The sequence below is a fragment of the Polypterus senegalus genome, chromosome 1 (assembly GCF_016835505.1).
Source record: "Polypterus senegalus isolate Bchr_013 chromosome 1, ASM1683550v1, whole genome shotgun sequence".
Taxonomy (NCBI): Eukaryota; Metazoa; Chordata; class Cladistia; order Polypteriformes; family Polypteridae; genus Polypterus; species Polypterus senegalus.
In genome coordinates this window covers 187,485,870-187,505,391 of record NC_053154.1, presented here as the reverse complement: position 1 = coordinate 187,505,391, position 19,522 = coordinate 187,485,870, and the positions used below count along the sequence as shown (strand labels likewise).

Sequence of the window (19,522 nt, the reverse complement as noted above, 5' to 3'; positions counted from 1 at the left end):
GAGTTGTTTCGTCGTGCAGTGGGTGCGGCAACGCATCGTATCAGTGCATGCTCCCCAACTTGACTTGACTTGACTTGACATAAGGCAAGTACACAGACATACCCACTTTTATAAGTACATAATCATGTATACATAAGCACATTAATATATTTGCGTAGTCTCATACAAGCACTAAAAATGAATTCCTACTCACCCACATGCTAAAATGTACATGCACATAAGTGCAAGATCCCACAGACACTCAAGCAAAAAATCTCAAACATGTAAATGTGCATAATTCCACCTAACACTATTTTACAAGCATAGGCACAAATGAGGACACAACTACATATCTACCTATACACACTCGGCTCACTCTTCTTGCATGTTCACAAGTGCACAGATGCCTCACTTACCTCTTTAAACAGCAGCTTCCAGATGGGAGAGATCTGAATCTCAATGCTATTTGGTCCCACAATAAGTCTCCTACAAGATGAAAATTGTAATGAGTGTGCGCGTGTCACAAAGGAACCTAACTGAACCAGGGTCCCCCAACTACCTGACATTCTCCTCATCTTCACTAAGCCCCTTCCCGTATTTCCGGTGGATGTCTTTGCAGGACAGGCTGTCATCCAGGCCCCTAAGGGATGTAGCATTAATGTAAGGATTAGAGAGATTTGGCACTTTTTAGTTAGTAGTTACTGTTGGTGAGTTGAACTTTGAGATACACACCCCAGTTTGACAAACATGGATTCCATACGATCCCAGGCATAGCGTAACTTCTGAGCCTCAAAATAACGCACCTGAAAGTGAAAGAAAAGTCAGCATGAAGTACCTAGCAGGGCTTAACAAAAACAGAAATGTATACACATGCCATATGTACATTCAGTGTACCTACAGGCACATTTTGTAACATTCACTTCATCAGTAAACATGCATAGATATTTGGGAACACAGGCATTTACAGTAGATCTACAGGGACACTAACAAACACACATATACATACTTCTGCACTTATATGCCCTTACATACACTGTAAGAGAAGAAGGTGCATTTATTATACATAATCACAACTAAATTACTATCAAATAATCCTAAAAGTTAAAAAAAAGTATTTATTATAACAATTAAACAAACAAATGGATCAATAGGTAGAACATATGGAAGAATAACTTTAAGGTAACAGCATTCATCTTAAATAAATAGCATAAAGGGTTAATACATGTCAGAAACCTGTTAAGACAAATCAGGAAACCAGATAAAGGTCATGTGAACAACAGAGACAAAATGTAATACACACAATATACTGTAAGATGACTAAGAGATCAGATGACCTGTATTAAAAAAGGATTTGACAGTTGCTATATACACAGAAATTTCAGGGGGGTTAGCTCTACCCATATGGTATAAGAATAATAAGAACAACAATAAAATTTGATTTTATTTTATATAAATCATCTGGGTGTAAATCACTGAACCAACCAGGGTACATGTATGCATTGCATTAATGCTGTAACAGACTATTGTAAGCGATGCTCCTCAATCAGCTTGGTGCTGCAGGTGAAAATAAATAACGCAGATGGACAAGCTTTTCTCCTGCCTGATTACTCACTAAAGGTTATCAGACTTGTCTTGTTAGAGGACAAGTTTCTCATTTTAATATGTTTGATTTTTCACCACAAACACAAAGGAGAAAGGTATACAAAGCTGATACAAATACCTGCCATTCTGAGCTTTCCAGAGCATGAAGCTGCCCCTCTGTATTAAGTGGAAGAGCAATAAAGCACCCTCCATATGTCATTCAGCGTCTTCCACCTGTCAGTGTATCCTAGACACAAACTTGCCTCCTATCTCCAGATGCAGGTCTGATTCTGACAGGAGACAGTTTGAATTCCCCTGCCAGGGTCACTTCCAGTGTCAATGGGAAGTGTTTCTTAGTGAAACCTCATGCCCACTCCAAGTGAAGTGACTTTAAAAGGAGTCATATTCCCAAGGTAGCTTTTTAGCACTCATTTCTGGAAAAGGACAACTGTGTGCACCAATGTTTAAGAGGCAGAAAAGTGTCCTGTGAGTCCTCCTCAGCTAGAGACCCAGTTCTGACACCTCTTTGGCCAAAGTCCTAGTTGCACATTGCCTAGCCTTCCAGGATTGTTTCTCCTTTAAAGTTGATGGTCAGTCATCTCTGGAATCTGCTGGGTCACCCACCCTCTAGCATTGTCAGAATAAAGCATATCTCCTTGTAGCTCAACACTCTCTCTCTTTCTTGTAGTGTTATCCCAGTCTATTGTATTTGCAGGACATTATGTACAAAAAAGTCTACTGTGCCCCTAAACTCCACTGTGGTATGTACTGCATGCAGCACAAAAGCAAGCTACTAACACCATAACCTGGCCTAATGAGTCCAAAATATATGGAGTGTTTTTTATGAACAAAGCAAACTGAAGGTTTGGGTGGACTTACACCATGGGATATCATCTTTCCAAACTTAGTACAGAGCTGGGACTGGGAGAGTACTCAGATGGCACCTTTCCTAATCTGGAGAACATAAAGAATCCCCTCCATGGGCATCAAATAGAGCTCCAGTGGCCCCTCTTCACCAAAACTGGCTTTTGGATCAATTTTCTAGTCCCCAATTTGAATTCTCTCCTCTTGTGCACCATCCTACTCCACCATGCCTTTTCCAGTGGGCATTCCGTGATGGTAACACAAGTTAACACACTCATTCATATACACATGCAAGTCCATAAACATGCACCAGCACACATGTATTTGTAGACGCCAAAACGTGTGCACTCTTGCTACCTAACGACTGACAATCACTTACCTTCAGGTCTGGATGCACGGTGACTTTATAGAGAACAGAACCCTGATCCTGAAATAAAGGCCTCTCCCTGTCACTTCCAGGACTGAGGTATACCCACCGAACCACTTTGCGGGAGTAACTCTTAAAGTCGTCCTGGAAAGAAGGGCAAAGTTGGCGAGATTAAAGTTAAGGCAGCAGGCTGCTGGATCTTTATATCCATGTAGTCATTACTAGCTTACCGTGGTTCTAAGCAGCACAACGTCAGCCTCCTCCAAGCTGCAGGGGGTGCAGTTGGCCCACACATTCCATTCTGGCTTCCAGTAAAAGAGAAGGTAGAGGAAACCGCAGGTGAAGATACCTCCTACAATGCACAGGGCCTGCCGACATTGCTGGCTTTTGTATGCAAACATTTGCTGAGGTTAGAGATTAAGAGAAAAATCTGAGACAATGAACCCCCTAGAATCAAATCCATTTTGACTGCCTAAAAATTGATCTTATAGATGATACATAAATTGACTGATATCATTCCATTTCAGCTACATCCCATGTGCTAAAGTGACCCTCCTATGTTTCCCTGGACTGTGCCATACCCACAAGGCATATCTCCCCAGACTATCATCTTTGTTAGTCCATTCCTGACAATACAGGCTGCATGCCACAGAGGAATAATACTAGACTGAAAGTGACTGCAACTTGGTGATGTTCCAAAAACTTGATTCCCATTATATGCGTGTTTAACTAATGTGAGTGTCACACTGTCCTTAGCTCAGTGTGGAGATCTGTAATAAAAAGAAATCAATACTCACATAAGAGTCCTCAAAATAAAAAATAGGCTAGCTTTTCTGAATGTTTATGCTGCTCTGCTGTTCTTGAAGATGCTTATAGTGAACAGGTATTCTTGGACAAATGCCCTTAAGTCTAGTAGATATTACATGGAGGAAAAACTTCACTGTTATGGTAAACACCATCCACCTTAATACAAGGAAATGTTTTTGTGTGACTGCCTATGTGTCTGTCTGGTTGCTATGTTCCTGTCATTCCAAAAAGTGGCACTTCACAGGCAATTGTAGCAATAAAATGCATGGCATTTGGCATTCTAAATTCTCACAAACATTAACATTGCTTTTACAAATCCCATACCAAATGCATGGTGCACAGCAAACATTGACTCTGAGGTCTACATTGATTACTTACATTTCAACCCAACTTAGACGGCTAGTAGTACATGAAAACTTCATTTTATTGATCTATACAACATACTCAACACATTTAATGTGCAAGAACAGAATAAGTGTCAAGTGCATAGTTTAACAGATATTAAGTCAATGTGCCTCTAATAACCTTAATGAAACACAGGATTAGTTAATATAGTCCAATCAGATTATACCTTCAAGATGATACAAGGTCACATTTTAAAAACAAAGAACACTGAAAGAACTCCCAGGAACAAGTAATGAAACAGACAGAGAAGCAATGGAAGGATAAGTTTCTGTCCTGAGAAATCTTTTAGGTATTATCAAGATAGCCATTGTTCAGGTTGTCTCTCCACAGTCAGATGCTGCCTAAGAGAAATCATTAGGGGTTCTTTTGAAGTAAAGAATGTCAGAGATCTCAGAATGAGACTTAGGAACATTGTGGACTACTTAACACATTAAAGTTTCCCACAAAACACAGCCAATGTGCAAATGTGGTAGGAATGAAGCCACTACTGAGTAAATGGCTTGTGATGGTGCCTTACAGATCTCCCAAAGATCTGAGAGGACAGAGCACACTTGCAGAGGAAGTCTGATAACACCAAATTGGATTTTTTTCATTCAGTGGAATACAGTATGATGTGCATGTGGTAAACGAAACATCGCTCAACTAGCAATATCCCTACAGCAAAACATCATCAATTTTAGGAGCACCTTCTGATATGGGAAGGTCTGGGAAAATTAAAAGAATTTCATATCCATATTTGGGATTTGGGAGATAAACTGCAGTACTCAGACAAAGATATAATGTAAGAGCTAGGGTACATTAAAAACTCTAAATTGACCCCAGAGGAGCAAGTATAAATATGTAACTGCTCGTGCCCCAGGATGGAATGCCATCCTGTCCAAGTTCTACCTTGCAACTAATACTGTGGAAAAATGCATAGTTTCCCTCCAATTCTGCTCTACTGAACGGGGTAAACTGGTTGGAAAAGAAACAAAATTGAATACCCTTAAGACACTCAGATCTGAATACAGCTGTGGATGCTAGGGGTCGATGTTGCCTCGTTGGACCCACCAGACAGATCTCCCAGACACACTTGTAAAAGCACAAGAAGATTCTTTTAATATTTTCTTCAATAAAGTGCCCAAAACACAGCACTCTCCACAATTCCCCAGTAATAAATCAATACAATAATCAATAATAATAATAATAAACACAATCCTCCACTCCCAGCAGCTCCGTCCACTACCACCCAACTCTGGCTCGATCTGCTGGGTTTCCCATAGTCCTTTTTAAAGTCCCTTTTTAAAGGTCAAACACCTTCTTCAGATTCCCCAGAAGTACTGCGGGTTTCCGTCCTCCTGACTCCTAAGTACTTCCGGGTTAACGTCATCGTAATATCCCCCTGGTTCTTGGTGAGCTCCTCCTGGCGGCACCCACGGCACCAAACAGGGCTGAAGAACCGGACTCCATGTCCCATGCTGCCGGCCATCCATCACACAACAGATTTAAAGACAACAGTTCCACTGATAACAGTGGAACACTCCGCAAACAACATGAATGTGTTACGAAGAACTGGCAGGAAGTGCGCCATTCCACTGTACAAAGTTAAGAGATGTTTTTCCAAAACTATTCATGGCTGGTCTAAATTCAGAAGGAGTCTTACACTAATACAACTAATTTTGTAAGCACCCCATCCATCCATCCATTTTCTGAATCCACTTTATCCTGAGGGCAGCATGGTAACACAGCGGTGATGCGTGTTTTATGGTAAACAATGTATGGTGCATTAATATTAAAATTGTCTCAAATAACGGCTCACCTAACTTGGTGAATATAATGCTCAAGTGCATTTTACCTCCTTGCAAAGACCTTCAGAGGTCTTTTTGCTTGCTGTCTAAATCCCACTGTAAGCCAACACCAGCAATGCACTGAGCAACTATATAGCACTAGCAGAATACCCGCGCTTCGCAGCGGAGAAGTAGTGTGTTAAAGAAGTTATGAAAAAGAAAAGCAAACATTTTAAAAATAACGTAAGATGATTGTTAATGTAATTGTTTTGTCATTGATATGAGTGTTGTTGTCATATCTATCTATTTATATATATATATATATATATATATATATATATATAGCAAAATAGCTGCGATTAGAGAAGTAAAAAGAAAAGGAAACATTTTAATAATAACGTAACATGATTGACAATGTAATTGTTTTGTAATTGTCATGAGTGTTGCTGGTATATATATATATATATATATACACATCTATACACATATATATATACAGTTATATATATACATATACACACATACATATATATACATATACATATATATACACATACTGTATATATACACACACACATATATACATACTGTATATACAACATATACATATCTACATATATACTGTATATACACATATATATACAAATCTACATATATATATCTACATATATATATTAGGGGTGGGACTCGATTAAAAAAATTAATCCAATTAATTAGAGGCTGTGTAAGAATTAATCTTGATTAATCGTATGTAATCGCACACGTAAATTTGCCCCAAATCGCAAATGTTTTTTTTTTATTTAAAAGCGGTTTTAGTGGGCGACAGAATCAAATAATAGACATGGACATGAATATTGTAAACTGAAGCTGTTTTAATTTCTGAAAAAAGCTTTTAAACTGCATTTGAATTCAAAACAGAAACAAAAATATCATCCCTGGTTAAAATTGGGCAGACTTAAAAATAAAGTGGTAGTTTAAGTACTTTAAGTACATTTTCAGAATAGTATTGTCTTTAAATAATAATAACCAAAATTTCACCATAAAGTGCAGTTTTCTTCTTAAAAAAATAAGTCAGAAACATAAAAGGTAATTTGACCAGCTTACTCTTTAAACTCTGAGTAACATTAGCCAAAATTATTTTGTACATTAGGCTAAAACAGTGTGATCATTGAACATTTTGTAATTAGATGTATTTAGAATTACTAACGGTCACGGAAGTCCAATGATCCCCAGTAAGAGCCACAAAGTCCGCTTTCTGTAATGCATCTAATTTTGCTTGCTTTTCAGTGTGCACAAAACCATGCTTTTATCAAGGCTTCGCTCGGGTAGTCGAAATGATCAGTCGTAGGAACGCGCTTTATTCCGACTCTAACATTTTTGTAGCTGTGATGTGTGCATCAGTGTAATGGATGTACCAGGAAATCATGCATTGACAAAAGTTCCCGTTTGCTTGGAATTGAAAGTGTGATTAAATGCGTTATTTTTTAACGCGTTATGGAGTACATGCATCGAAGCTTCTCAACTGTGCTTGTGCTAAGAAAGGGAAAATTTTAAAAATAACGTAACATGATTCTGCGTTAACCTAATATTTTTTCATACGTCCCAAACCAAGGAGATGGGAAGGTAAAATGAATCGGGTAGCGCGTACATAGTCAGTACATCCCTCTCGGGAATCAACCTCGAATGTCGGCGTTAGAGGCGAAGACTCTACAATTGCGCCACCGCTTGTCTATGCTAAAGTATGTATTGTAGATCGGGCTATAGATATACATTTATATATATACCCGTGTATCGCAGTGGAGAAGTAGAAGTTATGAAAAAGAAAAGGGAACATTTTAAAAATAACGTAACATGATTGTCAATATACAGTAATTGTTTTGTGAGTGTTATTGAATGTTGCTGTCATCAAGGATTTGATTATCATTATTTCTTTCAATCAGGCTCGTATTTGTACGATGTGTTCAAGTTACATTCCGTGTTTGTCAATCGTTGTAAAGATAAGAGGTTTCATTCATCGATTAGTTCCTTACTGCATCAATAAACAGCTCGTCTTCCTTTTTATCTGTGATGTGACAAACTGCATGCACGGGTTTTTTTTTTTTACGCTGTCTTCCTTTAGCGGGACATTGACTTTTTCCACCGTGTGCTTTGTTTCCACAGTAGCTGCATTTATGAATATGCTTATCAGACGCTTCATATTTTTTGCTGCCTTTTCAATTGTGTAATTCGGTTTTTGTTCAGCGCTCTTTGGAACTGTTGCTTTTTATCTGTGCACTGCATCAGTTCACGTGAGCCACTCGGTGTACTTGCATCGAAGGTTCCCAGCTGTGCTGGTGCCATCTCGTGCTATGTCCATAGCTTTATTTAATGTTACCTTAGTCCTGGCACTTAAAACTTTCTCTGGCAGTTTCGCTGAGTTTGTGTCAAACACCACCCTGACCATCTCATCTTCCTCTCCATAAGCACAGTCCTTCACCCGTGAATATTTACCCGTGGCAGTTTGCTATTGGATTGCCGCTGACGGATGGCCTTATATGGGCAGGCACTAAATTACAAACGCCAGCGGCAGCCTGTCTATGAACTTAATTTAAAGTGTAGGTTTACATCGTGCTTTGTTTCCGAAGTAAAGGGCTTTGCCTTTTATTAGTATAGATTGTAACAAAATACAAACTTTTACATCCTGTGTGAATGTTTTGCTGTTGATAGGGAATTCAACAAAGTAGATTTAAAAATATTTGCCTTAAATAGCATCAGAAAGTTACCTAATACTTTGAATCGCCATTATAATCTAATAAAAGATGCTCACTGTCCACTACCAAAAACTTCACCTTGGAAAGTTCAACCACAACTCAGTAATCCTGAAACTATTTTATGTGATATGGAGATGTACAAGAAGTAACAAGTAAACAAGTATAATCTCAGAGAGGTTATTAGAGTGACTAAAAATCAATACTGAAATAAGTTGGGGACTGAATACACAAGTACTTGTGATCTAAATAATTTTTAGCAAGAGTAGAGATGTAACAGATTATGAGCTAAAACCTAATTCACATTTTCTCTTTTAATACTGTCTGTGTCCCCTTTGATCACAGTAACACCATCTTTGCCACATGAGTGCACGCAGAGCCATTAGAATTATTTTTCTTTGTTTCTGTGGATGACATAAGGCAGATTTTTGAATAATTCAGTGTATATCAATTATTCAATTTGGATGGGACTTTAAATTCAGGACACAATGTAAAAACCAGATGTAACCGATTGGCTGGTGTTTTCAATTACATCTTTAATATCACTGAGAAAACCTATGATCATGGTCTGCTTAAAAAAATGACAATAATTATCCCCAATTCAAAAGAGAAAATGTGCACAATCTCTTTGAATACAGACTGGTGACATTCACTCCCATTTAGATGAAATGTGTTGACAGACCGGTGCTGGGTCACATTAAATGATGCATTAGAGCCACCTACAGTTTGCATATCAATGCTACTGGTTTCCAAATGATACCATATTTAAAAAATATGGAACACCAGGCACACCCAAATAATAAAACCTGATATGCCAGAGTAGTGTTAACTGTCTACAGCTCAGCATTTAACACTGTTGTAACACCAACCCAGATCATCAGGTTCGTAGACCTGTGACTTAGTGTCACCCTCCACTCTTAAAAATACCGGTACTTTAATGACATTTTATGGTTCTTTACTGGGTTGTGTGGTTCCTCACAGAGCCACTGCTTGAAAAAGCACCATTCCATTCTAGGAATGGTTCTTTGTATATGAAATTGGTTCTATGTGCTTTAAAAAACTTCTTAATATGTAGAAAAGAAAGAGAAATTTTTAACATATGGTAAGATGCCTAGTAAGATACTAACAGATTAAGAAAACTTGAACTTGAGTTTATTGAGTGTTATTTTATGCAGCAAGAGTCCTTTTAAACTCATGACCCACTGGTATTTCACAAATCTGTTGCCATCTGTTCATGATTAATTTTTATATGGAGCCTGTTACAGATTGAAATAAATGAAGGTTCATGTTTAGGCCTAGCCACTATCTGGATAGAAGACCATCTAGGAAAAGCTTGGGTTGCTGATGGAAGAGGTGTTTGGGAGACCAACAAGGGACGCTTACCCTGTGGTCTGAATGGAGAACCCAGTTCTCCAGTGCAGTGATGGTGACACTATGCTGTAGAAATGGTGCCATCATTTGGATGAGACATAAAACTGAGGTCCTCACTCTCTTTGGTCGTGAAGATCCCTGGGCATCCTTCATAAAGAGCAGGGTGTATATCCCAATGTCTAAGCTACATTGCTCATCATGGCCTCATCCATTCCGGCCCCCAATCACCCTCTGTTTCTAATTGGCTATCTCTCTCATCCCTTCACCACATAATAGCTAATCTGGGTACTGGCGCAATAATGGCTGCTGTCGCATCATCCAGATGGGTGCTATGCATTTGTTGTGGTTGAATTGGTTACTCTTTATCTAAATGCTCTAAGTAGTGAGAATAGCGCTACATAAATGTAATTAATTATTATTATTTATTATGAACAGACTCAAAGGGGAACAGTGTGGATTGTATCTTTGCACAGATACTTGAAGGAGTCACATAAATTTGTCAGTTCTGGCTGCACGCACTTATAATCCTGAACCCTATGGTATTTTGTGGAATATTCTTCAAGAGTATGTCCTATTCTTTTCTGATAGTTAATCGTGTTGAAACAAATTTTAAAAATACAGAATGTTTATTCTTATTGTTATCATCTTTATTTACTTTCATCTGACCTGGGGACTCCATGCTTCCCATCCTAATCAGCCTGCACAGATTACCTATCACAGAGAGTACCTGTTCCAGTAGATCTCACCTGAACACGTGTACAGTATCTACCACAATATTTCTCAGCAAATCTTAGCACTATTAGTAACACAGTAACTTATGATAATAGTTGCGCAACCAAGAAAAAATGAAGAAGGGGAAAAGAGAAGGTATTTGAGAAAGATTAAAAACACTAATTACCAATAATAAGTAATGTTCAGTCTCTGCAAAATACATTGGATGAACATTAAGCATGTACACACTTTCAAACCAATCACAGAGACACTTGTGTTATAGCTATTAGAGAAACCAAACTGAATGGAAATAATTTGGATGACCACTTGGTGATTCATGGATTTGGTGTACAAATTTGTTTGGACAGAGACTAAGCCACCACCAGCGAGAAACATGGTGAAGGTTTCTACCTTTAATTAATAAACAATGGTATAAAACCGTGATGGTTCGAGAAAAGGTGTGCGCAAAAGATGTGGATCCTCTGGCTGTAACCTGTCTATATGCCCAGAGAGTTTCCAGAAAGTTTCATCAGGATCATGCATGTCACACGTGGTGGAGAGTGAAGCATTTGACACCATCTCAAGAGTGATACACAGGTTAAATCGCTGTCTGCCAACTCTCAGAATTTTATTTTGAGTGACTTTAACCATTTTTACTAGTATGTCACTTGCCTAACATGTCACAACGGTACTTGATCAGTGCTATGGAACATCAAAGACGCTTATGAATTGACAGCAGGTCCGCCACGGGATTCATTAGATCATAACTGTGTCCAACTGTAAATAAAAACTATTTCAAATTCAAGCACAAGACAAGAAATAGGCACACAGAAATGGAAGATTTTTTTTCTTCTTCTTAATTACATCTTGCCTGAAGAAGGGGCCTGAGTTGCCTCGAAAGCTAGCATATTGTAATCTTTTTAGTTAGCCAATAAAAGGTGTCATTTTGCTTGACTTTTCTCTCTTTCTTCTTCTTGAAATAGACCTTTTATTTCTGTAATACTAGTAGACTCCATAAATTTTTGTAAACATGATGCCTTAAGACAAATGTGAATTCATTAATAATATCTATCATAAATATAAATATATAAATAAATATATATTTGAATACTTCAATACACTTTCTTTGTAATATACCCATATACCCCTCATTTATTTATTTTTTTACTTTTCGTATATGTAGACTATAATATAATATGTAATGGTAAAATTCTTCTTTGGATAATGGAAATTGAAAAAAAGAAGAGCTATATAAACAAAACAAAGCTATTTCAGTGATAAACGATTAACGTTTAAAGGGAGAAGTATAACATTCTTAAACCAACCCTGAAGACAAAACGTACAATGAATATCTGCAGAACAACAAAAATTTTAATAATGTTCTTGTTATTGTCAACTAATGTGGTTCTGGAACAAAATACTGCCAGTTGTGTATAGGCTGTGTAAACAAGAGTACTGTTTAGTTTGTTGTTTTTTTTTTTTTTTGTTTTGTTTTTTTAATTAAGCGCATGTGGGATGTGTCAAATCGGCTCGTACATGACATGCCATAAACTGCCCGATCTGTTTTACACATGCATGAACAATTTGCAGCATGTATGCCTTCCAAACATATGTGTGCGCATATCGAGTAGGCACGCAGATCAGGTAGTGACAAGTTCTATTCATGGTCGGCGACACAGGTTTTGTTTTTGGAAATTCATCAGCAAAAGAAAAGTTGGAGGTCTGACCTGAATGTTGTCAGAAAGGTCCTTAAACAAAATAAAATCAAAAAATTTCAGGTCCTAGCTGAATAAGTGGACATCTGCGTCACTTCTGTAAAGAGCTGCTGTCTCCAATTTTCCAAATCTGAGATGCGTTTGGATTTACAGGATGTACCCAACTTATGGAAAATGACAAATGTTATTTCATTAGCAAAACTACACCCCAAAGCATTAAATGACTTCAGATTAGTGTCATTAAACTCTCACGTCATGAAACCCTTTAAAAAGTTAAATAAGAAGTAACTACTTAACAAAACTGAGGTGTATCTGGATCCTTAACATTGTGCATACAATGCAAAGAAATGATGGAGGATGCCACAGCAACACTGAATTTACTGTGTGAGCATTTGGAACTGTCAAAAAACCACGCAAGAGTGCTGTTTATAAACTTCTTGTCATCTTCTAATACAATCCAAACCTACATTTTAATTGACAAACTGATTTAGAGCATTTACGTGCACTTTGATAACCAGATAATTCAAAGAAACTTGATTTTTAAAAAGCCATGTAAGCCCTTATTCCAATTAGATTAATTAGATGATTGGCCTCTGAGAAACCTGCTTAACAGAGGTAGCTCTGTCCATGAATAATATGATTATGTAATCATATTTGGCTTACTAATGTAATGAGCAGTGTTTATCAAACAGCAATTAGCAGGCAGTAGAGGCAACTGCAGAAGCAGTTAGAGCACAGTGTTTACTGCAATTGTCTGCAAAAGAGAGGGGAGTCTCCCCAAATGTGTGCCTGGGACTGATTAATGCAGGTGCTGAATTAGATACAGGAGGAGTTCCAGAATTGAGATGGAAAAAGTTGGATCCGAGGAAAAATAGTGGAGAACGACTCTGTACGTGGAGTGCTTCTAAAGGGTAGTGGACTGGTGGGGCAGATTTTATGTGGCAAAAACTGAGTCAGGGATTACAGTTTGAACCATACCCGAAGAGCTGCTAGTTCAGAGTGCATGTAATAAGGACTGCTTTTGGGCTTACGGTTTCAATCATGCCTGAAGAGCCTTTGGTTTGGACTGTATATGGTGAGGACTAAATTGGGGCTAGCGGTTTTATTAGTGCCTTAATAGCCACTAGATTGAGCCTGTAGGCAGCAGCTAGACACAATGGCATGCGGGGGCTGGGAAAACTGACTCTTTTTTGATGGCTTGTATGACTCCTGAACAGGTGGTTAAGAAAAGTGCCCTCTTTGGCTTCCCTTTTGAAGTACAAAGAACCAAGTTCATTTCATAGCTTTCTTTTATTTGGGTTGTTTTAAAATTAACTTGGGATTTTATTTTCTGTTCAGCTGGGGAAATTAGTGCAATTTTTGTCCCCCACCCTCTTTCTGCATGGGTTGTTAAATGTCTTATTCATTTTATATGGGTGTTAATATTATGACTTGTAAATTGCACAGACTAGTTGAGTGATGTGGTCTTAGTTAAACCAGGAGTGCCCAATGCGTAAATCGCCATCGACCGGTAGATCGCAAAGGTAGTGGAGGTAGATCGCGTTGCATCCAAAAGAAACCTTTTTAAACGTTAGTCTATCATATATCCTCGCTATGGCATTTGCCACTTGATTGACATACAGGGCGGCCAGACTGAGATCTCTTTTCTTCTCACACACTGATCATCCCGCACGCACAATCAAACACACGAGCTACTGCAAAACTCCGGATATGATCTAGTTAGCCTTCCAATTTATTTTGACTAAAGAAGGAGTTAAAAAAAATTCTTTAGGGAGGGTATGGGCTGGATGTGGAATTGGAAGAGGATTTTTTTTCTCACAATGTCACATTCGAAGTGCGTTTGTCTGACGTCCGAGGTTCGAGCCCCAATGAGGGGTGCAGTGGAGTGTGTACGCCTGATGAGCCCAAAATAGGGCGAAACACGTGTCGCATACTCTTTGCCTTATTTGACAGTTAACTATGCAACTTTCTATGATCTGCTTCTCGCAACTGAGGGGGCACCCGTGGCGCCTGTCTGCCGACTTGCAGACCAACCACACGCGTCACCTGGTAGGTAACCGCCCATACAATCAGATTGTGATTCAGACTTCGAATGATATATACTGTACTCAGCAAAAAAAGAAACGTCCCTTTTTCAGGACTGTGTATTTCAACAATAATGTTTTAAAAATCCAAATAACTTAACAGATCTTCATTGTAAAGGGTTTAAACAATGTTTTCCATGCATGTTCAATTAACCATAATCAATTAATTAACATGCACCTGCGGAATGGTCGTTAAGACCTTAACAGCTAACAGAAAGCAGGCATTTAAGGTCACAGTTCTAAAAACGCAGGACACTAAAGAGACTTGTCTACCGACTGTGAAAAACACCCAAAGAAAGATGCCCAGGGTCCCTGCTCATCTGCGTGAACGTGCATTAGGCATGCTGATGTGGCTTGGGCAATAAATTGCCATGTCCGCACTTTGAGACGCCTAAGACAGCGCTACAGGGAGACAGGAAGGACAGCTGATCATCCTCGCAGTGGAAGACCACGTGTAACAACACCTGCACAGGATCGGTACATGCGAATATCACACCTGCGTGACAGGTACAGGATGGCCACAACAACTGCCCGAGTCACACCAGGAACACACAATCCCTCCATCAGTGCTCAGACTGTCCGCAATAGGCTGAGAGAGGCTGGACTGAGGGCTTGTAGGCCTGTTGTAAGGCAGGTCCTTACCAGACATCACCAGCAACAACGCCGCCTATGGGCACAAACCCACCTTCGCTGGACCAGACAGGAGTGGCAAAAAGTGCTCTTCACTGATGAGTCACGGTTTTGTCTCACTAGGGGTGATGGACGGATTTGTGTTTATCGTCGAAGGAATGAGCGTTACACCGAAGCCTGTACCCTGGAGTGGGATCGATGGATAGGGCCATTCCCCCCAGAAATGTCCAGAAACTTGTAGGTGCCTTGGTGTAAGAGTGGGGTAACATCTCACAGCAAGAACTGACAAATCTGGTCCAGTCCATGAGGAGGAGATGCACTGCAGTACTTCAAGCAGCTGGTGGCCACACCAGATACTGACTGGTACTTTTGATTTTGAGCCTCCCTTCATTCAGGGACACATTGTGAAACATTTTTAGTTTATGTCTTATGGTGTTGACTCTTTTACTGTTCATACAAATATTTACACATTAAGTTTACTGAAAGTAAAAACAGTTGAAAGTCAGAGGATGTTTCTTTTTTTGCTGAGTATATATATATATAGCATTTTTAATGTAAGTAGATCATTTTCAACTTGGTCATTTTAAAAGTAGCTTGCAAGCCCAAAAAGTGTGGGCACCCCTGAGTTAAACGATGAGTGCTGAAATATCTAGCAATAAATACCTGCAGAGGCAGTTTTACCCTTTTGGGGCATTTTAAGTGTGCCTAAATAAAGACTTATTACACTGTTGAGGATTTGTGTAGTCTGCACATGCATTTACTTAGCCTATGCTTTCAGCAGCCACGGGTAGAAGCGTCCACAAAAATACATTTCATCACTGATGAAATGTCCAGACTAAGGCATCAGCAGATGTATATTCACAGCTTGCAACCTGTGTTATCAGCAAGAACAATCATGGCTTAAAAATCCACCAAGTGAAGATGAAATGTCTGGTGGGAGCAGGAGCAACACAATGCACAGGTGTCCAGCCTAGTGAGATGCAGGAGGAGCCAGGCATGGAGTCACCCCATGGTGCCCTGAACCTCCAAGTGCTGCAAACCAACCCCTCTAGCATCAAGTCTAACAGGAGGCAGATCAAATGACCTGCAGCAAGAATGATGACACTGTGGGAACAGTTTGTGAACAAATGTCAACAAAATTCTAGCGGCAACGGTGAAGGGAAAGGCCGATGGGAAGCTACAATCCATGACCACCATTACTGTCACCATAGTCATGGAGCGGTTTGGAGAGAAGGAGGTGAAGAAAAGCTTCTGAACATCCTACATAAAAAAAAATCAGAGCAGTGAGCATCCACAACATCAAGCAGGAGATGAAGATACCAACCATTTCAAGTTCACCAAGGAGCTGAAAAGTGCAGTAGGAAGCTGGTCTGTTCACAGGAAGAAATAGATGAACATCTAAGACAGACATACAGCAACCTAGAAAAAGAGCAGGAGTTGGGAGAGTGCAACATCTTAATAGACCCGTCTGAACTGGAAGTGCAATTTGACTTGTCAGGGCTGCAGCTGAATGAAGTGAGAGAAGTTGTCAACAAAGCAAGGAAAAACTCTGGTCCAGGACCAAACGGTACTTTATGTAAAGTGTACAAGAATTGCCCCAAACTCCTGTTACATTTGTGGAAAACTCTGAAGAACAGGAAAGATCCCAAATCAATGGAAAGTAGCTGAAGGGGTGTGGATGCCAAAGGAGGCAAATTCCATCCACATAAATTAGTTCTGGATCATCACCCTTCTGTGTATCGAAGCAAAGATCTTCTTCAGCACTGTTTCCAAGAGATTATGCACCCACCTGACAAAGAAGACCTACATCAATACACCAGTCCTGAATGGTGACATTTTAGGGATGCCTGGCATTCTGGAACACACAGGAGTGATGACACAACTTATCAGAGAAGCCAGAAAGATCAGACGTAACCTGACTGTGTTAAGGCTTGACTTTTTGAATGCTTATGGCACCATTCCACACAAGCTTGTGCCGCTTATTTTGAAAAAACTGTCCCCAGTAGGATTCGAGAATTCATTGCTGATTATTACAACAATTTCTTGATGAGAGTCTCTTAAGGAGCAATAACATCAAGCTGGCACAAAGTAGAGATTGGCATTATTACAGGGTATAAATTTTCCGTAAGGCGATTTTCCTTAGCCATGAATATGATCACCAAGTCCACTGAACTAGAGTGCAGAGGGCCCAGAATGAAACTCACTTAAAGTTAACCACCCATTAGGGCCTTCATGGATGACCTAACAATCATCAAGGAATCCGCCCCAGGCTGCTGGTGGATTCTGAAGGGGCTGGAAAAGCTGGTGGAGTGGGCCAGGATGTGTTTCAAACCAGTCTAATCAAGATCCATAGTTCTGAGAAAGGGCAGAGTGGAGGACAAGTTCCAGTTTACCATTGCAGACAAAGCCATCCCAATCATCACAGAGAAACCAGTTAAGAGCTTGGGCAAAGTTTTTGACAGCTAATTGAGGGACACAGCATCTATCCAGTGAACTCGTACTGAATTGGATGGCTGGCTGAAAGTTGTGGACAAGTCTGGCCTACCAGGGAAGTTCAAAGCCTGGATCTCCCAGCATGGCATTTTACCCAGAATCCTGTGGTCCCTCCTTGTCTACGAAGTCCTGCTCTCAACTATTGAGACCTTGGAGAGAGAGGGCCACCTCAGGAGATGGCTGAGGCTGCCAAAGAGCCTGAGCAGCATCGTATTCTACAGCAACAAAAAAACTGCCCTTCAAATCCTTGGAGAAAGAATTTAAGGTATCAAGAGCCAGAAAAGTTTAAAGACTCAAGTGATCTGATTGTGGCCAACACAAGGATCCAAGTGAGGACTGGCAGGAAGTAGAGGCAAGGCTGCATCATAGGAGGCTGGTCGGAGTGGTTGCTCAAGGCAGAGCCAAATGAGGATCCTTTCCAACTCTCCAATCAAATACCACCAGACAGAAGGATGGGTACCACCTAGTGCAGGAGGAGGTGACAGTAGCAGTTGAGGGGAAGAGATCCTACAAGGCTGTAGAAATGAAGCAGCAGGGTGCTTGGATGAGATGGGAAAATACAGTTGAGAGGAAAATGACTTGGTCCTGAATTCTGAAAAGCTGAGCCTCACTGCATTCTTTTTCTCATCCAAGCAGAATATGATGTGCTACCAAGCCTGTTAAATCTGCACACATAGGGCATATCAGAATCACAAGCATGCCCACTGTGTTCTAAGCAAGGAATCTTAGCACACATCCTCAGCAGCTGTACAAGGACACTTGGAGAGGGAAGGGATCGATGGAGGCACAATGAGGTCCTGAAGACCATCCCTGCAAGCAAATCAGCACAGGACTTGAGTGGGTGAAGTGGTGCCAACCCTCCAAGAAGACCTTCACCTTTGTAAGAGCCAGAGAGCAGCCAAATCCCACCAAGAGATCATTATCTGCAGGCATCAGCAAGTGACTGGCAGTAATTGATAGACATCAGAAGGCAGCTAAGTTCCCCAGTCACATTGCAGCCACCACCCTGCAACCAGACATAGTCCTGATGGCTGAATTAAACCAAGCAAGTCATTCTTCAAGAGCTAACAGCTTATTGGGAAGATTGTTTGGACAAAGCCTTCAAAAGGATGCTTTAAGTATGAGGAACTGGTCAGCATGTGTCAGCAGTCGAGGATGGAGCTAGGTGTTCCCCAGTGGAAGTTGGGTACAGGAGATTTGCGACCCTTTCTTTGGGCACAGCCTTTAGCAGTTTGGGCATCAAAGGAGAGAGGAAGAGGAGAGCCAGTACCATCAAAGCAGCAGAGAGAGCTTGAGGTCAGTGTGGTTAGCTGTCTGGACTCAGGCTGGGCTCTGATCAGCCCTGGTGGGGTCACCTGGAGGAGCGTGTATGATGTTGAAAGACTAAAAATATTCGATGATCCCAGAAAACATCACTGATGAAATGTCCAGACTGAGGCATCAGCAGATGTATATTCATAACCAGAGCCAAATTTTCAGGCAATCACATTATTCTTTCCCCTAGCTGAAATAAAATCTGTCTCAATATTTCAGAAATCGCTAAATTTATGTTGACGAGCTGAGCATGTCAATGGCATTGAAGATGTTTGACATTTCTCATAAACCACTTCCTTATAAAGAACCCCAAACATTTGGCATAAAGTCTGCAGAACTGGCTTAGGAAGGCAACCGATGAATTTTCTGGTTTTACTCTACAGTTGAAGATTGTTGTGTTCCTTTATGTACCTTTCTAGTAAATAAAACAAGGTATTTAATTTTCATACATTTCCCTCCAATGCAGAAACCTGATGTAAATAGATCGTTTCTATCCACAGAGATAGCTTTACCCGTGTTTAAACCTGGCATGTAAAAAAAAGAGGGTTTTCTTGAGCCAGGGTCTAAGACAGGGTGACAACTACTGAAGAAGCGAAGGGTTCCTGCATTGCTTGAGTGGGACAATTTCTCCGTTCCACTTTCAAGACCGGGGGTTTGGGAGAGGAGAAAGTGATTGACGGAGTATGAC

At 40.1% G+C, this 19,522-nt stretch overlaps 1 protein-coding gene across 3 annotated transcripts in view; it reads right to left on the bottom strand.

The window, feature by feature from the left end:
• LOC120536193 (probable cation-transporting ATPase 13A4) overlaps positions 1-19,522 on the bottom strand; it is a 69,020-nt gene that overhangs the window by 25,952 nt on the left and 23,546 nt on the right. For all 3 annotated transcript variants that reach the window (XM_039764538.1, XM_039764544.1, XM_039764531.1), the window contains exons 2-6: positions 3,022-3,195; positions 2,804-2,935; positions 712-782; positions 539-619; positions 396-465 (exon numbers count right to left, since the gene is read on the bottom strand). In XM_039764538.1, the coding sequence (XP_039620472.1) occupies positions 396-465; positions 539-619; positions 712-782; positions 2,804-2,935; positions 3,022-3,195 (528 nt within the window). The remainder of the gene's footprint in view (positions 1-395; positions 466-538; positions 620-711; positions 783-2,803; positions 2,936-3,021; positions 3,196-19,522) is intronic.